This window comes from Mchenga conophoros, linkage group LG8 (genome assembly GCF_057382185.1).
Source record: "Mchenga conophoros isolate Kocher_MC1m ecotype Shallow Benthic linkage group LG8, M_conophoros_male_GT1.1, whole genome shotgun sequence".
Classification (NCBI taxonomy): Eukaryota; Metazoa; Chordata; class Actinopteri; order Cichliformes; family Cichlidae; genus Mchenga; species Mchenga conophoros.
The window spans coordinates 416397-437986 of record NC_140533.1 but is presented as its reverse complement, the minus strand read 5'-3'; the positions used below and the strand labels follow the sequence as shown (position 1 = coordinate 437986).

At 43.7% G+C, this 21590-nt stretch overlaps 1 protein-coding gene across 1 annotated transcript; it reads right to left on the bottom strand.

Annotated features, from left to right (window-relative positions):
- Window positions 1–400: 400 nt before the first annotated feature.
- Window positions 401–9445, bottom strand: LOC146567864 (signal transducer and activator of transcription 5B-like). The gene is made up of 6 exons (XM_085283523.1): window positions 8837–9445; window positions 8497–8639; window positions 8068–8223; window positions 7924–7975; window positions 6680–6787; window positions 401–5576 (listed from the first exon to the last, which is right to left on the bottom strand). Exons 1-6 carry the CDS (start codon window positions 8944–8946, stop codon window positions 5453–5455), a joined length of 693 nt encoding a protein of 230 aa, XP_085139649.1. The 5' UTR covers window positions 8947–9445; the 3' UTR covers window positions 401–5452.
- Window positions 9446–21590: the final 12145 nt, after the last annotated feature.

Here is a 21590-nt window from a genome sequence, read left to right as displayed (position 1 = left end):
TCTCTAGAAACATGAGACATGTTGAGGACGTCATTGAGCCATTGAAATCGGCTGTGTTGGTTTTAAAGCACGGCGACTTTCTCCTCTGTGAACTTCAGATCTCTGTGAAGCTTGAACACATCTAATGGTAATGTCTTTGCTGCTGCCATTGGTTAAAACAAATAAATACAGTCAGATCTACTCCACGCCCTCATCTTTTGACTGTGACCCATCTCGTAGTGACTGCGCTCATGTTTCTGCCATTTTTTTCCACAACAGAATCAAACAAGAAGCCACAAACACTTTATTTCCCCAACAAACATTTTGGTCAAAAAACACTCGTAAGAGGCCAAATCATTTCATCAAACCTGCACACAAACATCTCTGATGTGTGCCAGGACAAGAACAGAAAAACACGACGGAAAGATTCATTAAAAAAAGTTTATTGTCATATTTCCAATCCCAACATCAAAGTTCCAGTAAACTGTAGGACAAATTCAGTAAAACAGACAGAGCACAGAGCTAACAGAAGCCAGCAAACACACAGACAGATACACTGATTCAGGATGTTGGAGAGACTGTTGCATCAGTGATCAGGCTCAACCACACTGACTCACGTGACTGATCCAACTAACGTGGACTCGGCTGAGGTTCAAACCGTTTCAAGAACAGCTCGGTGTGGCCGGTATTTCTGCAGAATTATATAACAATCTAACACAAACTAAGGTACGACTCAGTGCGAGTTGAACATACCGAGTCGTACCTCACACTGTTGCCCCATAAAGAAAATGAAGACTTCCCAAAAGCTACCTGGAGTCGGACGTTTCAATAAAGCAACAGTGGTCCAAACTGAAGAGAGGCTGCAACGAAACAGTGACCCAAAGCAAACGAGTCAAGAAGAGCGACCTGTGACGGCCTGAATGCTCTCCACACATTTTAAACACCCACAAACACCCAATTTGTTCTTGAAGCTTGAAAGAGAAAGGCAACATACGAGAGCTACAACATCTGAACAGAAACTACGCACACGGTTAAAACTGCTTAGTAACAATCCGGGCAGTTCATCATCTACCTGGGCCCGCATTCACAAAGCTCTCCTGCTCTAAAACCTCTAAAGTTTATCTCTTTAAAGTTTGGACTGAAACCTGGGAAGAAGTGAGAATAAACTGTGACAAGGTCTGAAAGAAGAAACACTTGGGAGTGGAGGAGACATGGCGTGAAGATGGAGCGCACACCTACGCTCGACAACATTCTGCACGTTCTTCCCTCGCAGGGGAACATGTATGCATTCGGTATCATCTGGGTTACTCACCTTTTTACACTTTAGAGCATTCAATAATAACTGAAGGACGACATGCCAGAGAGCAGTCTCGAAACGTTGGAGCAGCTGCCGATTACCCGCCAGCGCCACGGGGAGTTTACTTCTTCCTGCGACGTGTACAGCGGCTGATGGACACGTGGATACACTGAGGACTCGTCTGCTTGTCCGTCTAACATTTGACTGCGTGCTTGTAGCCTATACAAACATCATACGATAAAGGCAGCGATTAACTAACTGTGCACGCATGCACATGGGTGCTGCACAGGTCCGATATTTACTGGGATAACATTTCTTGGGTTCTCATTCTAGATGCAGTGAGCTAGAGAAATGACAGTGAGCGCCACGCCACTAACACGCCACTAACATGTCACTAACACTCCAGTTACTGTGACAAACAAACATGAAGAATCGGTCAGCGTGAGAAACGGAGCGATTTACAAATAATCAGCTAGACGAGGTGATGGTGGGTAAGCATTAGAGAACTATCAGCCCTTTTCAGATGAGTGTGCAAGCTTACTTATGGCTTTTTAGATCATTGTACAGAGACGCACATCACATCAGATAATATTTAAAATTATATGCCTAAGAAAAGTTTAACAGTATGAAGAGGTCGGAGAATTTCACCATCCATCCTTCTCATTGTCACAAATTTATAATGAAACAGTACATCTCACACACACACACACACACACACACACACACACACACACACACACACACACACACTGAGGTAAGAGTAAGTTTTGTCCCTTCTTTGCTTTCAGGTCCTCGGTGAATGTTCCCAAATCTACGAGTCGTCTAACAGGACGGCTGCGATGGTTGTGATTACGAGCCATGGTCGTAACAATCACTACGGTGGCTTCACTCTCTACATGGGTACCGTTTAAACGGGGACTGAAAACACTATTCACGTGAAAACATCAGATATGTAAAGAGCAGGCCTGAGTACCAGTTGCTGAAATAGCCCTCATAGAAATGCTGTCCAATCAGAAGCCGACCAACACCTTTGACACGGCACAAAAACGTCCGTTTTCTTCGTCCACAGAAACACAGAACGTCTCCACCATGGAAAGAGTTTGAATCGCTGTTTTTTCGGACGCGGCTTCAAGGCCTCCACACAGAAAGCTGCGTTTAGCACACATTAACATGTGTGTCACTGATTAAACGTCAGATGTCATTAGTTAAACATGCCAACGTGCTCTAAGGCTACGAGTTTGTTACAATGAACAGATCCGTGCACACCTCCAGATATCAGTCCCAGTTCACACACTGTGAGAACTTTATCAGCTTTAAGAAAACATGCTGTGTGACTGCCTACATGTATCTTACAGCCAGAGTGCTATTCAAACCCATGCTAAATGGCACAACTTGGTTTATAATTAGACAAAGGCACTGGTTAGACTTGAGTGTGATCAGACCTCCAGTTTGAAAAAGGTGTTGGGCTGGAGACTCCAGCTCATACAGCCAACATGTTGTTTGTGTCACTCACCGCGGTATCCTCTGTGTGACAGTACAGTGGCCATCAGATCTCTGAAATATGGACAACTGTTTTCTCTGATTTATAATTGATGAATGCAGAGTGTGGAGAAGCTGTGTTTGTGTGCAGCAGGAGCGTCTGTGATGAAGTTCACTCAGGGAGACGTTTCCATGGACGGGACAGAGCACATTTTGCTTGCTGATGGTTTAAAAATGGTAAATGGTCTGTATTTGTAAAGCGCTTTACTTGGTCCTAAGGACCCCAAAGCGCTTTACACATCCAGTCATCCACCCAGTCACACACTGGTGATGGCAGCTACATTGTAGCCACAGCCACCCTGGGGCACTGACAGAGGCGAGGCTGCCGGACACTGGCGTCACCGGGCCCTCTGACCACCACCAGCAGACAACGGCTGTATTGTCCAAGGACACAACGACCGAGACTGTCGGAGCCGGGGCTCAAACCGGCAACCTTCCGATTACAAGACGAACGCCCAACTCTTGAGCCACGATCGCCCACGATCGTTTAACATACATGCCAGGTGTACTTTTGATGAAAGTCAAGCTGAGCAGATGAGGAGGCACAAAGTGAAACAGAGACACATACAGCCCACATGAAAGACTCGCTGCTATTCGCTCACTTTGTGAAACACATGTGGCTGCTTTAAAGCCTTGATGGCCCGAACCTGCATCCCAAACATGAACCCCGGCTGCAGGCTGGACTAGTGTCCTGTCATTAAATCCACCAGCCTGGAGGTGTGGAGATGCTAACAAGATGTTTTGGAAAGTAATTGTTATCACCCTTTAAATATGAATGAAAGTGGAAATTACCACAAATAAATTTGCACTGTTGAAGAGCTTTGGGTAAACAAACTGTTTCTTATTCAAATGGCATTAAAGTTCTCAGGGGTCTCAGGCCACTCTGTACATTTAAAACAACAACAAAATATCATAAAAAATAAAATCTGTCTGTGTTCATCTCATTGCTATAATATAAAACTCCATCTGAGAGAAGACAAACAACAAAATTCAAAGCAGTGAGCAGTTATAGTGATAGCACCTAAGTGCGCTGTGCTGTAAGGCAGCTCGGTTCAACGTCGTCACAGAGAAACAGATGAATTGGTAGAAATGTTTTAAACACGCCTCTTACAGTTTATTGTCAGGACTTCGAGGAAGACCAAGTAACCTCTGAGGGAAGAGATGCAACAAACCAATCGACATTCACAATTTAGAGTCGGTGCCAGCAAGCCCCACAACTACCCCACACTACAGGGTCACTTTACTAACGTTCAGTCTGCAGCTGCTCTCAGGTGTGTAGCATGTTACAGAAACAGCAGCTGTTGCAGGTTCAACCAAACACTGAAACAGCTGCGGCCCACAGACGCTGGCTCACACTGAGCCAACAGGGAGCTTTAGCCTCGTGAGACCCGAACTCTTCCACAGCAGCATTTTTAATTTCTCTTTGATATTTGGTCACATTGTTTTTACATTGATCGGGCCCCAAAGAATTACCAGATTTCTTTTTACCTTATTTTTGTTTTTAAGAAACATGAGAGCCACATATGAGGATATTCGTTTAAAATGTTGATAGATTAGTAGCAGTATAATGTCCTCGTGAGTAGATATCAGGCTCCTGTACAGCACAATTCAATATTTTGGTCTAGATAACCCAAAATGTGATGTCCACATATGTGGACGGCAGGTCCTAGGAGGGTAAACCTGTCCTCAAGCTTAGGCCACAGCTAAGCTCAGGAGATAGGTACCTTACTAGGAGACAAGTTTGTTTCCTTCTGGCTGTCCCTTTCTACTTTAAGCTATTACTCAAGATTTGGAATAAGTTACATCGTCTTTCTTTAAGTCTTGATTGGAAATCTTCTCATTTTTCTTGACAATAATAAAGAAAATCATCTCTGTAATACAGAAAAGAATACATTTGTTAACTATGCGTCACAGTAACCAGTACTGCCTGTGTACTGGGAGAGAGAGCTCCTCACAGTGATATTAAGGCCCTTTCAGACACGCAGTGAGGTGTAGCTGAACTTCTCCACAGTGAGATCAGTGTGTGAGACAGCTTCAGGCTTCCTGATTGGGAAATGCATCAGTCTAATCATACTGTAAAATAGAAACAGGCGAGCAACAACAAACAGGTCCAGGACACAGAGTCATTCCTCCAGCTGTGCCCGTGTGGATTCAGACGTTACTGTAAATGAGCCGGCCCTTAACATCACAATGCAACAGAAAAGTGAGTGCGTGTCTGAAAGGGACTTAAGCTGTGTGTTATCTGTGTCGTGCACGTCTCCTGATGCTCAGCGTGCGCATACAAAGGCAAAGCTTCTGCTGAGAACGACCCGTCTCAGTCTTTAATAAAAATCCAACTGAAGCAAACTGCCTCCAGACAGCAGCAGTGAGAAACTACAGGAAGCAGGAGAGGATCTAAAGCTTGTTGAATGGCAGTAACATTGACTTTACTTCTTTAAAAAGTCTTGGGCGAGTAGACAAGGATTCGACACCAGGTGTATTCTCATTTTGGACACAGCTAAAGAGAAACCTGAATAACAAAATGTGACGCAGATCTGCCCGACCACCTGGACTGGTTGCAGTCCAGGTGGTTTTGCAGGCATGAGTGTTTCCAGATGGAGATGACCTCGGGGTGTGCCGCAGGTGCGGGTGTCTGGTTTAGGACTGCTGGCTGTTCCACTGGTTGGCCATAGGCCTGCGGAGCAGCTCCTCCACATGACGAGCCACATCCATGGTGTCCTCGAGATCAAAGTCCCCATCGGGATCCAACATGCCGTCAGCCCTGACAGGACAGCAGCGAAGATGGTCAATGGAAAACAATGTTATAGCATCATCATGGATGGTTTACATTCCTGAATGAAGCAGTGACAACAAAGACACCCAAAACCAGTATTGATAGTTTGCATTGTTTACAAACTGTCTAGACTAGGCTGCAGCCTGTAACTCATTATTATCAGGAAGTCCTAAAAACTCCCTGAAAAGCCTTCAGCTGATCCAAAATGCTGCAGCAAGAGTCCTGACAGGGACTAGAAAGAGAGCAGATTTCTCCTGTTTTAGCTTCCTGTTAAATCCAGAATTCAAAATCCTGCTCCTCACATACAAGGTCTTAAATAATCAGGCCCCATCTTATCTTAATGACCTTGTAGTACCATATCACCCTATTAGAGCACTTCGCTCTCGCTCTGCAGGCCTACTTGTTGTTCCTAGAGTATTTAAAAGTAGAATGGGAGGCAGAGCCTTCAGTTTTCAGGCCCCTCTTCTGTGGAACCAGCTTCCAGTTTCCACTCCTGCCTGAGTTATGCTGCATTATGCGTAGGCTGTTTCTTCTTCAGTCACCTTTTTCACTCACTACGTGGTTACATGCCACTCTGCGTTTAATCATCACCATTATTAATCACTGGCTCTTTTCCACAGCATGTCTTTCTCCCGTCTTCCTGTAGATGGCGCTCCTCCCAGAGCCTGGTTCTGCCACACAGGTTGTTGGTTCAATCCCAGGCTGCTCCAGTCTGCATGTTGCAATATCTTTGGACATGATACTGAGCACCAGCTTTCCCCTGATGCATTTACTGAATGCCAATATTGATCATGTATAATATATCCATTACATATCTATTATAAATATTATTGTTTTAAATATCAGCATGATGATTTTTACCACAGAATTTTGTTGCATGAAGCAATGATCATGTGTACATGCTGTGCTGCCAAACCTCAGTGTTCTTGGTGAATCTGACTTAAGAACAAAACGTTTCCTGGATTTATGAAGGTTATGAAGTACTACTGCACAGCACAAATGTCAAAGGCATTCTGACTAATTTTGTGTTTTCACATGTTTATAAGAGTTTTATTAAACATATGCACACGTGCAAAAAGAAAGCTGCTTACATGGGAGGGTAGACGTTGAAGTTGTTGGGGTGGGTCACAGAGGGAGAAGCAGTCTGGTCCATGAATGCAGTAGCTCCTGCACTGGGTTCAGGGTTCGGGGTGGTGAATCTATCAGAGACATGCCACACTTCACTTTAGCCTACTGCAGCATTACTAAAAGAGCACATTTTACAATGATATTCGTTTTTATTTATATTACTAATATATTTATATTCAGGTTAATATTCAGATAATATTGAGTTGAGTGTTTATAAGTTTTGAGTGCAGATATCAACATTATTCTTATTTTGACTGCAAAAAAAGAGCGAGTGGAGAACGGAGAGAGAACAACATGGTTAAGAAACAGCTGCTGCACATCAACTCTCTTCCACCATCTTCCCAGCCAGCAAGCTAACGCCAAGCTAGAAAACCAGTGATGTTACTGGTGCAGTGTACATTTTCACCACTAGATGTCAGCAGACTACAATCCAGCTACTGTAGCTGCTGTTCACCTGTAGTGAGTGCAGGCTGTCAGTCAGCTGTCAGCATATATCCTATTTACTGTGGTGGACGCTGTTAATGTAAGAAGTTTGATACTGAGGTGAGCTGCTGAGGAAATCCTGAACTTCAGGTGTTGCTGTTCTTGCTTCTGTTGAACATGACAACCGTGCTCTAAGGTCACATTTTGCCGTTAATGCAACTTTTTTTGATCTAACATTGTTTGGCTTGGACACTTAAACAACAAACTCTAATACGAGGTGAATGTAATCAGTGTCTCGTTGCCAGCTGCCCAGCAACAGCAGGGACACATGTCTAAACTGGAGGTAATTAACAACAAGTAACGGTATGAAGATGTTTCTGCACGGTTTCATGTGTTAGAGCCTCAGGTAGGCAGGAATAACACGGAGGTGTCAGTGAGCGAGGAGGCAGGTGAGGAAAACGGAGACATGATGTCATAACTATCACTGTGCAGAACTATAACTTATATTTAAACCTAGTTAAGTAACGTAATGCATTAAAGGAACGTTTAAGAAGATTAGTTTTACATTAAATTATAGTGTTAGCGATCTTTATAGCTGCTAGTAAAGTTATGACTAACACAGAAATACTCTGCTGGGTCGTAGCGTTTTCTGCTTGAAATTTTAATCCTGCTCAACAAAAATAAGGAAAACAAAAGGTGCAGATACAAAGCTTCACATGTGGGAGTGACAAACTGACACAAAGGTAGCAGATTTCCTGTGGCAGTTTGACACAGAGACACTTACTCTGGCACGACTTGTTTGATCTGTGGTTTCACATATCCATCAACTGCTTTTGCTGGTAAGAACAAAACAAAAGATAAAATAAAACAGTAGATATGTGTTATGGTAACAGTGAAGTGTCGATGTTAAAAATGAGCTGACACATACAGAGTGGGGGGGTGTAGTACTTGGCGAAGACTTCGTCTTTGGGCCGGTCAGGATACAGATACAGGAGATGGTTCAGGTCACTGATGCGGTCAGCCAGCGAGCGAATAGAGAAGTCCTTGGTTGTGTAAGGCAGCAGATTCCAGACCAGCCTCTCACCTACACAAAAGAACCGAGGATTGCAGTGATCGCATGCAAAAGGACGGACGCAGAGACAGCGTCTCATAATCATCAGTGGGCTTTGTGCCACGCTGAGTGTTTCTGTGTGGACATGTCACTCAAGGACAAGTTCACAGGCTGTGACTGACAGAAGAAGATCAACCTGTGTCTCCAGCAGAGCAAAAGCTTCATGTGGACTTTTTGAAAGTGTGTTTTGTGTGGCAGCAGTGCATTGTATATGTAACAGAGCCAGAAAGCAGAGCCACTGCGTACCTGATTTGTTGGGGTTTTCTGCCACCCAGGCGATGGTGATGCCTCCAATCTCAGAGTCGCTGAACCGCAGCAGGAAAGTGCCGTTGGGTTTGGACATCAGCATGTCCTGTGCCTGCTGCTTGTTTACAAAGCCCAGAATGGCCCTGCGGACACACACAGTTACACACTAAAACACCACCGGTGCACTGTCACAAGTGCACTGTGCTGCCCTCACCCCACCAGCTCTGCTACAGCACAAAGCTCGTTTAAAGCTGACAGTCGAGATCATTTTTCAATCTATCATACAAGACAAATCTTCATTCCAGATTCTTGCAGAAGGAACATAAATAAAAGTGATTACCCATCATTCCAGTGAGGCTTCAGGTGTTTCTTCATAAGCTCTACTACTCCATCAAACCACTGCCAGAAGGTGAAGTTGCGTCCAGGTAAGCTTTCCTGTGTAAAACACATTTCTTCAGTGGGTTCATATGCACACTGCTTATGACCTTTATGTTTCCAATGATATGATGCTGCTTCCTGATTGTCTCTGCAGCCTTAAAAAGGAAACCTCTCCAGTCTAAAACTATGGAAAAGTCCACTTTTACTTAGGAAGTAAGAGAACAAGTAGCAACCAGGTGCTGCTAATCAAATGTGCGTGATTAAGTGATGACCAGAAAGTGTGAGCACCTCGACAAAAGCAGAAGATTTGGACGTATGCTGGTCTAGAGCATCAGGGTGTGTGCTAATACAAACACAATCTTCCCAGGAGCGGATGTCCAATCAAATTCACACCAGGCCCAGACCACGCAAGAATCACAAAAACAAAACAAACCCAGAGCTACGTGTCCGTCAGCTTGTTGCTCCAACTCTTTTATTTACACGTAGTTTACACTGTAAATATACTTTTATTCTTTGATTTCGCTCGGTTGTGTTCTCATTCGTTTTGGCTTCTAAACAGAGAGTGTTTCACCTTGTGTGAGCACGTGTGCTGAAATTATAATAAAAATCCTCGTATCCTTGAATCATGATGATGGATTGAGGCAGCTTTTCACAAAAGCGCACGCACGCACACTTTAAAGCAGTGGTTCCCAAACCTTTTTTGCTGCGCCCCCCTTTCTTTTCAAGAAAAATGTTCGCGCCCCCCGCCTGCACGTGCGCACGCACACATCCTCCAACCACACACGCCCATATTTTGCTCCATTGCGGTTTATTTCACACCTCAAACATGTAGTAAACAATTAAGCAAATAAAAGTAAACTGCAATAAATGACAGGTAGTAATAAAATAAACTACCAACTCTTTTACGCTGCGTCCGCACCTACACGGGTATTTTTGAACACGCAGCTGTTTCGTCCACGTAAACGATGTTTTGAATCACCGAAAATGGAGGTTTTTTAAAAAAAATCATTTTTTGCGTTTCCGTGTGGACGAGGAATACAGAGTTCATCACGCAACGTCAAAGGTATGTGCCTTTATTCACATCACGCTGTGGCCACGTTATTGTTTACAGGAGATGAATCGCAGAATCGCAGATAGAGACCAAATACTGTTAATCTGACTGTCTGCAGGTTTTACACGCAGTTACTTCCATTTACAAAGGCAGTGTGATTATTTTACCTGTAGTTTTTTTCCTGAGTAATAATGTTCAACATTGCATCAATACATTTTTCAAAAAATGCCTCTCTGTGCAAAATGGGTTTAAAAACATAAACAGCTGTGGGATCCTGTTTGTCTGTGATTTGAACAATCGTGGCAGGATCAGCCTGATGTTATTTGTATCCCGCTGTAACTTTACTGTATAAAGTATAGTATAGTATGTATATCTCCAAAATGTCAGGAGTAGTTAGTCATTACAAGAAGTGTTTGTGAACTAAATCAAGAATGTGGGATCCTGTTTGTCCGTGATTTAAACAGCCCAGCGCTGCTCCCGACGCAGGGAAACCAACCCTGCAGGGAGACCTACCTCGGCACCTGTGCAGGTGAAATCAAAGGGCAGATTTGCTTCACCATATCTTCTAGTCTTTGGCTCAGAATGAAGTTGGTTTGGAAACATATTCAGCGATGCTTCATCTCCTGCTTTGCGTTTCTGTAGGCGCCCGTGCTAGCAGTGTCCAAGCGTTTTGTCCCCACCCCTTTTCATCCCGCGCCCCCCCTGCCATGGCTTTGCGCACCCCCCCCCCCAGGGGGCGGGCCCCACACTTTGGGAAGGTCTGCTTTAAAGCATGCTGAAGTCTGTGCACAAACGAGGGTTGTCTGCAGACCCATGCATGCCATGACACGTGTGTTGCAACATGAAACTACAGATTACATTTATAATGACGTTAATTTATTAGAATAAATAGCTAAAAAAAAGAATCACCTTCATTGCCGAGCAACCACCATTACCTTTGACCCCCATCGTCCATCAGCACTGCCCTTGGACAGAGTGGGGAACACCTGCATTTAACTGCTATTTTATACATATCGACACATCAGACACGTCAGAGTGCGCCGATGCCTGCAACCCATGTCCTCAGTGTCTCAAACAAATACGCCTTACTAAGGTCTGTGGCTGGGAAGTTACTACAAACTGCACTAAATTCTACGTAAAAACATTTCTTACTTTGTGCACATGGGAGATGTTAAGTAATTAGCACAGGTGGCTCTGTGCTGTGAGCACGGTGCCAGGATTCTGGCTCTGTGCTGCAACTCATTGTGAGTGTTCAGAGCCTCACAGTAATGCTGGGATTACGCCGTGCACACAGAATGACCTTTGTGCTTCTCTCTTTACCTCCCTCAGTAGTGCTATTACATAACATGACAGCACGCAGCTATCAGCAGGTGTTGGTGTGCTAGCTTCATGGCTGAATGTCACAACGTGTAATATGGACTTGAAAAATAAGTCCATATTACATAAAAATGTAATATGTGTCATAAAATAACGAGACACGGTATTATCCTGTCTACATCATTTACGCGTTACAGCGTTTTGGTGAGCTTTGGTGTGGGAACACAGCTTCACAACAAACGTGCGATTTAAGAGTCAGAGGAGCGATTTGTTTTTTAAAAGATGGCTCACAGCGGAAGAGAGCAGACGTGTGTTCATGAGCTCGGCTGTAGGCCCAGGAATCTATCTTTATCCTGACTTACCCTCATATAATTCTGGACCATAGCAAGAGGCAAAGTTACTAAGGAAACTTCTGTATGGCAAGTTATAATTTACGACACTCGAAAGAAAACGGCTAAAACTTCAGGGCACCTGCACATATCAGCAACAAGAAATATGGCAGATGGGGAGGAGGAACTGACAATTAGCAAACTACTCAATGCTATCAAGAAAACTAAAGAGGACCTCACGAACCACGCTGACAAAAAAAAACAAAAACAAAAAAACAAAAAACGGCCGACATACAAACAACCCTGACGAAAACTGAATCCTGTCTCAATGCGCTTTCTGAGCAGGTTGAGGAGACGGAGCGCAAACAAAGACGACATTAGAGACGCACATAACCGTGTCGATAAAATGGCTGCGAGAGAAGGAGATCGAATATGCGCTGATGTACCCAGCTCAGCTTCGCATCAGGCACCAGGGATCTATCAAAGTTTTCCCCACTCCTGCCGAAGCACAACGCTCTCTAAAAGATCTTCCGAGTCAGTAGACTAAAGTGATCTAATGTGATTTCAACAAAGCAATTCGCTCTTATAGGTACTCTCAGATGAGAAGCCCTCCACTGTTAACTTTGGGGGTGGGGGCGACATGAAGGAAGAAAAGACTACATCAATCATTGACATAGAAACTCTCCATCCTCTATTTTTCAGACGAATTGGAGATACGACTTATCCGGTATTAGATAACTAATAGAAATAATTGCTCGTTAGTCAGTTAAAATAATGTGTACGAATTCATAAAAGTACAGATTTTGTGAGCATTTATGATCATGATATCAACCCCCTACTAGATGAGTGTGATCACATCTTGATCAACCAGTTTATTTGTCTCTTATACAGTTATGTTCTATATCTGACTGTAAAATTCAGTGCTTAGCTGTAAATATTTCACTGAGAGTGGCTAAACCCATATGGAAACAATATATATAAATCTTATAACGTTTGTATCTGTCTTGTGTGAAACTTGTATGAAAAGCATATAAGAGTGAAAACAGATATAAGATCCCTTGAAAAATTATATAATGAAACTTGTATGTTTTGGATACTTACTAAAACAATATATGAAAGTAATGCGAAAGTGGCCACTTTCATGAGTAATCACCTAAGTTTTTACTATTTCTTTTCCATATGGGAAGTTTGAACCTTAGCAGCTGCCTGGGCCTCCACTACTGTCACCTACCTAATGTGGTTTTGTTACAGGGGTTTTATTTTAACGTTTTGGGGTTATGTTTGGTCTCTTACCAAACATTTTACTCACACAACTGTTCACACAGCTTCCTGGTCTAGGCCGTATCTTACTATTATACCCATGTGCAGAGCTTCACCACATTGAAACTCAGGAAAGCAGGAATGTGTTCAGAAATCCCCAGAGTTGAATACCATGACACTTACCCGTCCAGGATATTCATATAAAAAACTTAAATTACAGTTCATCTAACTTGTATATCTTGGAATATTAGAGGATCAATTCACCCATCAAGAGGAAGAAAATGCTGACATCCTTAAAGAGGCAGAGTGTAGATGTCGCTTTTATCCAGGAGAGTCACCTCACAGACGCTGAACATTTAAAATTACGTAGACCTGGGTGGGCAATGTTTTTTACTCGTCATATACTTCCAAAGCAAGAGGCGTCTCCCTGCTTATTAATAAACACCTGAACTTTCAACTAAACTCAGTTGAAAAGGACAAAAATGGCAGATTCTTACTTGTAGATTGTGAAATAAACAGAAATAAGATAACTTTGGTAAATATATATGGGCCCAACTACGACGACCCTTTATTCTTTAACAACTTAATTATGAAACTGGCTACAATTGAGGGCCAGTATATTGTGGGTGGAGACTTTAATTTGGTCCTAAATCCTTCTCTGGATCAGTCCTCACCCAAAACATCTTTATTATCCAAGGCAGCAACAGCACTGAACCAAGCTATGAAGGATATAGGCTAGAGCTGGGCGATAGAACGATAACGATATGTATCGCGATATAACTTTTACTCGATAGAGAAATTAAGCTATCGCGATAGACCTCGCCGCTCTTGTCCTCAAAAAAAAAAAAAAAAAAAAAAAAAGGTCAGCCGATCCAAATTAAGTAGCGCAGAGCCGAACCAATCACAGCCGCAGCGTCACGTCGCGTGACTTGATACGTACAGCCGCACGTGTGTTTGTTTGGGAAGCAGCCAGCGGGTAATGGAGGAAATGAGTGTGCCGACTAGAAAAATCAACCGAGCGTGACCGAAGAGAAAACAGATGATGGTTCCAACGCCGGAGAGATTGTCGAACGGAAGAGCCATAGAAGTTCCGTAGTGTGAAGGTATTTCGGCTATTTCAAGTCTGACAAAAACAGAGTAGCGTGCACTGTAAATTGTGCCGAAAGCAAGTCTGGAAATACAATAAACTGGTGCATGCGTCACACTGTGCGCCACGTTATTGTTTCGGTGAAATGAATTTCTACAATACTGTTAATTCTACTCTCTGCAGTGTTTAAATGCTTACATATACACACAGTTACTGTCCCTCCACACATACGACTCGGTTCTGCTTCTATGCCCCAGCTTTGTTTACTTTTTCCCACCGAGGCTTCTAGACTTCTGATTGGCCAACATTTCTGCACGGTTAGGAATCTAGAGCCACCTGCTGCTTTGGCATGTTCATAGCAGCGTTTTCCTTCATTTCTGCCTTTATGTGTGGACGGGATTATTTTTTAAAACGAAAACGGAAAATCTCAGTTTTCAAAAATACCCGTGTACGTGTGGACGTAGCCTCAGTCTCTGACTGGAAGCGCTAATTCGTCATTCGGCTTTTGTCAGACTAAAGTAACTGTTAAAACTGTTTGAAAAGCTCAGCTATATAACAAGGAGAGATTGAGAATTTCCTTTTAGTTCTCAGTTTATTTGATATTGACAAAAGTTAGTCAGTTTTGTCTGTTCTTCTGTAAAACAAACTAAGATTTATTTTTAGAATTAATATTTTGTTTCTAAGTGGAATTGACAATTTAGTCTGTTTCGTTTGTTCTATTTTGAAACTTAAACGCTTTAGCGGCTGCCTTTTGTGTAGTTTGCAATATTTGCCTTTATCTATCTGAAAAAGTCTCATGTTCCTTAAGTACATCTACCCTGTTGAACTTATTATGGGAAATAAATATTTAAATAATAACAAGCTGCTGATTATTTCACATTTTACTTGTGAGCAACGGCACATTTAAATCTTACAAATATAGTTATTTGGCTTATATCGTGATAGATATTGTTATCGCCTGAAATGAAAAAAACATATCGTGATATGAAAAAATCTCATATCGCCCAGCTCTAATATAGGCATAACTGATGTGTGGCGAAACCTTCATCCAGGCCAGAGGGACTTCCTTTTTTCACCAGTACATAATACACGCTCTAGAATTGATGTTTCTTGTACCACAACATATGACGGCAACAGTGATAGATTGCTCCTACTTAGCAGCTACTTTTTCAGACCATAATCCCATCAAACTCTCCTGGGCTACCAACATGTCACAACCTGTAACCCACAGGTGGAGGTTTAAAAGTTACATGCTACGAGACTATTTCATATATGAACACTAATATTGAAATATTCCTAGATGCCAATTCAAATTCCTCTTCAAATGCCAATATCTGGGAAGCTCTCAACGTCTATATGAGAGGTTTGGTTATGTCATACGGTGCCAATAAGGTTAAAAAAGTTAGAGAGAAGATAACTAAATTGGAGATTGACATTAAAAACTTGGAGCAGGAATATATTGCTACAAAAAAGGAAGAATACCTCAATACATTAACAAAAACAAGGATGCAATATGATAATTTATGCACCAGCAGAGCGGAAGCAGCCATGGCAGGAACTAAATATCACTACTACGAATATGGAAACAAAACAAGTAACTACTGGCCTGGCAAATTAAGAAAGAAACATCTGATAAATTTATACGGACAATATCAACAGAAGATGATAAACTTCTTGATGAATCAGCGCCCATAAAGGCCGAGTTTAAACGGTTCTATGAAGATTTGTATAAATATGAGCGAGGGGTCGACAGTCAGTGCGCCCCAGGGTGGCTGTGGCTACAATGTAGCTGCCATCACCAGTGTGTGAATGAGTGGATGACTGGATATGTAAAGTGCTTTGGGGTCCTTAGGGACTAGTAAAGCGCTATATACACCGAACAAAAATATAAACGCAACACCTTTGTTACTGCTCCCATTCCCCATGGGATGGACGTAGAGACCTAAAATTCATTCCAGATACACAATATAACCATCCCTCCCAAACAGTGGTCACAAATCAGTCCAAATGTGTGGTAGTGGGCACATCTGCTATATTGAGATAATCCATCCCACCTCACAGGTGTGCCACATCAGGATGCTGATCTGACATCATGAGTAGTGCACAGGTGTACCTCAGACTGCCCACAACAAAAGGCCACCCTGGAATGTGCAGTTTTTTGCGCTATTGGGGGTCTGGGGACCCAGAACCGGTCAGTATCTGGTGTGACCACCATTTGCCTCATGCAGTGCAACACATCGTCGCATGGAGTCTATCAGATTGTCAATTGTGGCCTGTGGAATGTTGGTCCACTCCACTTCAATGGCTGTGCGAGGTTGTTGGATATTCGTGGGAACTGGTACAAGCTGTCGTATACGCCGGTCAAGCACATCCCGAACATGCTCAATGGGTGACATGTCCGGTGAGTATGCTGGCCATGCAAGAACTGGGACATTCTCAGCTGCCATCTGCCCTGAACAATGTGGACCATGATTCATCCGTGAAGCGCACACCTCTCCAACGTGCCAGACGCCATCGAATGTGAGCATTTGCCCACACAAGTCTGTTACGGCGACGAGCTGGAGTCAGGTCAAGACCCCGATGAGGACGACGGACATGCAGTTGAGCGTCCCTGAGACGGTTTCTGACAGTTTGTGCAGAAATTGTTTGGTTGTGCAAACCAATTGTTCCAGCAGCTGTCTGGGTGGCTGGTCTCAGACGATCTTGGAGGTGAACCTGCTGGATGTGGAGGTCCTGGGCTGGTGTGGTTACACGAGGTCTGCGGTTGTGAGGCCGGTTGGATGTGCTGCCATATTCTCTGAAACGCCTGTGGAGACGGCTTATGGTTGAGAAATGAACATTCAATGCACGGGCGACAGATCTGGTTGACATTCCTGCTGTCAGCATGCCAATTGCACGCTCCCTCGTTGCTTGTGGCATCTGTGGCATTTTGCTGTGAGACAAAACTGCACATTCCAGGGTGGCCTTTTGTTGTGGGCAGTCTGAGGTACACCTGTGCACTACTCATGATGTCAGATCAGCATCCTGATGTGGCACACCTGTGAGGTGGGATGGATTATCTCAATATAGCAGATGTGCCCACTACCACACATTTGGACTGATTTGTGACCACTGTTTGGGAGGGATGGTTATATTGTGTATCTGGAATGAATTTTAGGTCTCTACGTCCATCCCATGGGGAATGAGAGCAGTAACAAAGGTGTTGCGTTTATATTTTTGTTCAGTGTAAATACAGGCCATTTACTGCTGCAAAAAGATTTATAGATGGAATAACTCTTCCTAAATTACATAATGAGGACAAAGAACGGCTTGATGCAGATATGTCTGAGATGGAGGTTCTCCGAGCCCTCAAGTGTTTACAAATTAATAAGATTCCCAGTCGATTATTATAAGGCTTTCTCTAATAAATGATTGACACCACTTACAAATATGATTAAAGAAGCTTTAGAAAATAATAAATTACCAGAATCATTGGAAATCGCAACAATCACAATACTCCTGAAACCGGGCAAGGACAAACAGATGTGACTCTTACAGACCCCGCAGCCTCTTAAATGCAGATTATAAAATATTATCTAAAGTAATTGCACTGAGATTGGAAGACATCATGACTAAGATAATACACACTGACCAAACAGGCTTCATTAAAAACAGGCACGGAGCAGATAATGTGCGACGTTTGCTCCATATACTGAACACTGCTCAAAAAAACCAAGACCCCCTGCTAACAATCTCCATGGACGCTAATGAAGCATGTGACAGGATTGAGCCAAGCTTTCTATTTCAGGCGATGGAAGCTACAGTGGGGCAAAAAAGTATTTAGTCAGCCACCGATTGTGCAAGTTCCCCCACCTAAAATGATGACAGAGGTCAGTAATTTGCACCAGAGGTACACTTCAACTGTGAGAGACAGAATGTGAAAAAAAAATCCATGAATCCACATGGTAGGATTTGTAAAGAATTTATTCGTAAATCAGGGTGGAAAATAAGTATTTGGTCACCTCAAACAAGGAAAATCTCTGGCTCTCACAGACCTGTAACGTCTTCTGTAAGAAGCTTTTCTGTCCCCCACTCGTTACCTGTATGAATGGCACCTGTTTGAACTCATCATCTGTATAAAAGACACCTGTCCACAGCCTCAAACAGTCAGACTCCAAACTCCGCCATGGCCAAGACCAAAGAGCTTTCGAAGGACACCAGGAAAAGTATTGTAGACCTGCACCAGACTGGGAAGAGTGAATCTACAATAGGCAAGCAGCTTGGTGTGAAAAAATCAACTGTGGGAGCAATTATCAGAAAATGGAAGACATACAAGACCACTGATAATCTCCCACGATCTGGGGCTCCACGCAAGATCTCATCCCGTGGGGTCAAAATGATCATGAGAACGGTGAGCAAAGATCCCAGAACCACACGGGGGGACCTGGTGAATGACCTGCAGAGAGCTGGGACCAAAGTAACAAAGGTCACCATCAGTAACACACTTCAACGGCAGGGAATCAAATCCCGCAGTGCCAGACGTGTTCCGCTGCTGAAGCCAGTGCATGTCCAGGCCCGTCTGAAGTTTGCCAGAGAGCACATGGATGATACAGCAGAGGATTGGGAGAATGTCATGTGGTCAGATGAAACCAAAGTAGAACTTTTTGGTATAAACTCAACTCGTCGTGTTTGGAGGAAGAAGAATACTGAGTTGCATCCCAAGAACACCATACCTACTGTGAAGCATGGGGGTGGAAACATCATGCTATGGGGCTGTTTTTCTGCCAAGGGGACAGGACGACTGATCCGTGTTAATGAATGGGGCCATGTATCGTGAGATTTTGAGCCAAAACCTCCTTCCATCAGTGAGAACTTTGAAGATGAAACGAGGCTGGGTCTTCCAACATGACAATGATCCAAAACACAGCGCCCGGGCAACAAAGGAGTGGCTCCGTAAGAAGCATTTGAAAGTCCTGGAGTGGCCTAGCCAGTCTCCAGACCTCAACCCCATAGAAAATCTGTGGCGGGAGTTGAAAGTCCGTGTTGCTCGGCGACAGCCCCAAAACATCACTGCTCTCGAGAAGATCTGCATGGAGGAATGGGCCAAAATACCAGCTACTGTGTGTGCAAACCTGGTAAAGACCTATAGTAAACGTTTGACCTCTGTTATTGCCAACAAAGGTTATGTTACAAAGTATTGAGTTGTATTTTTGTTATTGACCAAATACTTATTTTCCACCCTGATTTACCAATAAATTCTTTACAAATCCTACCATGTGGATTCATGGATTTTTTTTTTCACATTCTGTCTCTCACAGTTGAAGTGTACCTCTGGTGCAAATTACTGACCTCTGTCATCATTTTAGGTGGGGGAACTTGCACAATCGGTGGCTGACTAAATACTTTTTTGCCCCACTGTATGGGCTTTGGAGAGAAGTTCACCTGTTATGTTAGGACACTTTTTAATGCCCCCAGAGCCAATATCACAACAAATGATGTGCTCTCAGGCACTTTCTCTTTAACCAGAGGCTGCAGACAAGCCTGTCCAAGCTCCCCTTGCTCTTCGCGACTGCGATTGAACCACTACCCGCTGCCATTCGTACTAGTGCCTCCATATCTGCAATCAAATTTGGCACAAGTGAACTTTCTCTATACGCAGATGACCTCCTACTGTACATAACGGACCCTCTTAAATCAATTCCCTCCTTAATGAAGTGTCTTAAAGAATAAAGTGCAGCCTCAGGATACAAGTTAAACTACACCAAAAGTGAGATCGTGCCATCAAATATACAAGACAGCCGTATTAGAGCTCTGACTGACCCATTACAGTGGTGTGATAATGGCTTCACGTACTTTGGTATACAAATTGGTAAATCCGAGGATCAAATATTCAAACTAAATTATATCAAACTGTTGAGCAAACCAAACTTAATATTCAGAGATGGATGGATTTTCCATTATCTCTCATAAGCAGAATTAATGTTATTAAAATGAACACGTTGCCTAAGTTCATTTACTTACTTCAATGTCTCCCTACAAAGGTTCCTAAAAGTTTCTTCAAAGAGCTTCATAAACTTATAACTTCTTTCATATGGCAAAAGAAAAATCCAAGACTCAAACTCTCCTCTTTACAGGCCCCATATTCAAGGGCAGGACTTAATTTACCAAACTTTAGGAACTGTTATCTTGCCTCCCAGTACCGATCAATTTGGATCTGGCTGCATGCAGAGAGCAGTGAGGTTCGATGGGTTCCAATAGAACAACATGAGGTGAACCCCCATTAAAAGATGTTCTATTTTTAGGTACAAAAAATGTCCAAGCTCACAAACTATTTGATATTAAACACCTTCTGCGTCTGGCAGGAATCCCCCTCACTTCTGAAAATAAATATCTCCTTTCTTAGAAGGACACCCCTATGGGGCAACCCTGACTTCTCTCATCATATTCCTGACCCAATACTGCAGGGATGGAAGGACAGAAATATTCTAACTGTTGCCGACTTATACAGTAATGATTCATTTATTGACTTTCAACAACTATCTACCTCGGGAGTTCAGTCATGTGATCTGTGTGTGTGTTTACATCCCTCCGAGGGCCGACGCAACAGCTGCCTGTGAGAAAATACACACAGTCACAGCAAGACTTCAGACACAAAACCCCGAGGCTTTCATTATTATATCTGGAGACTTTAACCATGCCACACTGGACTCTACTCTGGCTGCTTTTCACCAGTTTGTGAATTGTCCCACAAGGAGCAACAGGACAATTGACCTACTGTATGCTAATGTGAGAGATGCATACAGAGCCACCCCCCTCCCCCCACTAGGGAAGTCAGACCACAACCTGGTTTACCTACAGCCACAATACACACCCCTCGTCCAAAGGCAGCCTGTCACAACGCGCTCCATCCGGAGATGGACCCCAGAAAAGGAGGATGCTCTGAGGGACTGCTATGACACCACAGACTGGGATGTGCTCCTGAGCCCACATGGTGAGGACATAGAGGGGGCGACACACTGTCTTACAGACTACCTCAACTTTTGTGTGGACACAGTCGCCCCTGCTAAGACGGTACGGTGTTATCCTAATAACAAACCGTGGGTAACACAGGAAGTCAAAGCTGTCCTCAACATGAAGAAGAAGGCTTTCAGGAGCAAAGTGAAGGAGGAGATGAAGGCAGCACAGCGGGAGGTGAAACGCTGCCTGAGGGAAGCAAAGGACACCTACAGGAGGAAGGTGGAGCAGAAGTTGGAGAGGAACAATATGAGGGAGGTCTGGAATGGTGTGAAAACCATCACAGGCCACAACACCAAGAAAAGCACAGTGGGGGGGACTGTGGAGAAGGCAAACGAACTCAACAACTTCTTCAACAGGTTTGACCAGCCCACAACCCCCCCACCCTCACCCTCACCTTCACTACAGAGTCCTCTCCCCACTCTCCTGCCTCCCTCGCTTCCCCCCCTTCCTGACACCATGACACCCCCCTCCTCCAATCCCTCTCTCAGCAGCAAGACATCTCCCCCCCTCCCCTCCTCCCAAACATCTCCCAGTGTCACAGTGGATCAGGTCAGGAGGCAACTGAGGAAGCTTCGCCCCAGAAAGGCAGCAGGCCCAGACAAGGTGTGTCCTAGGATGCTAAAGGCGTGTGCTGCTGAACTTGGGGAGCCGCTACAACAAGTCTTCAACCTCAGTC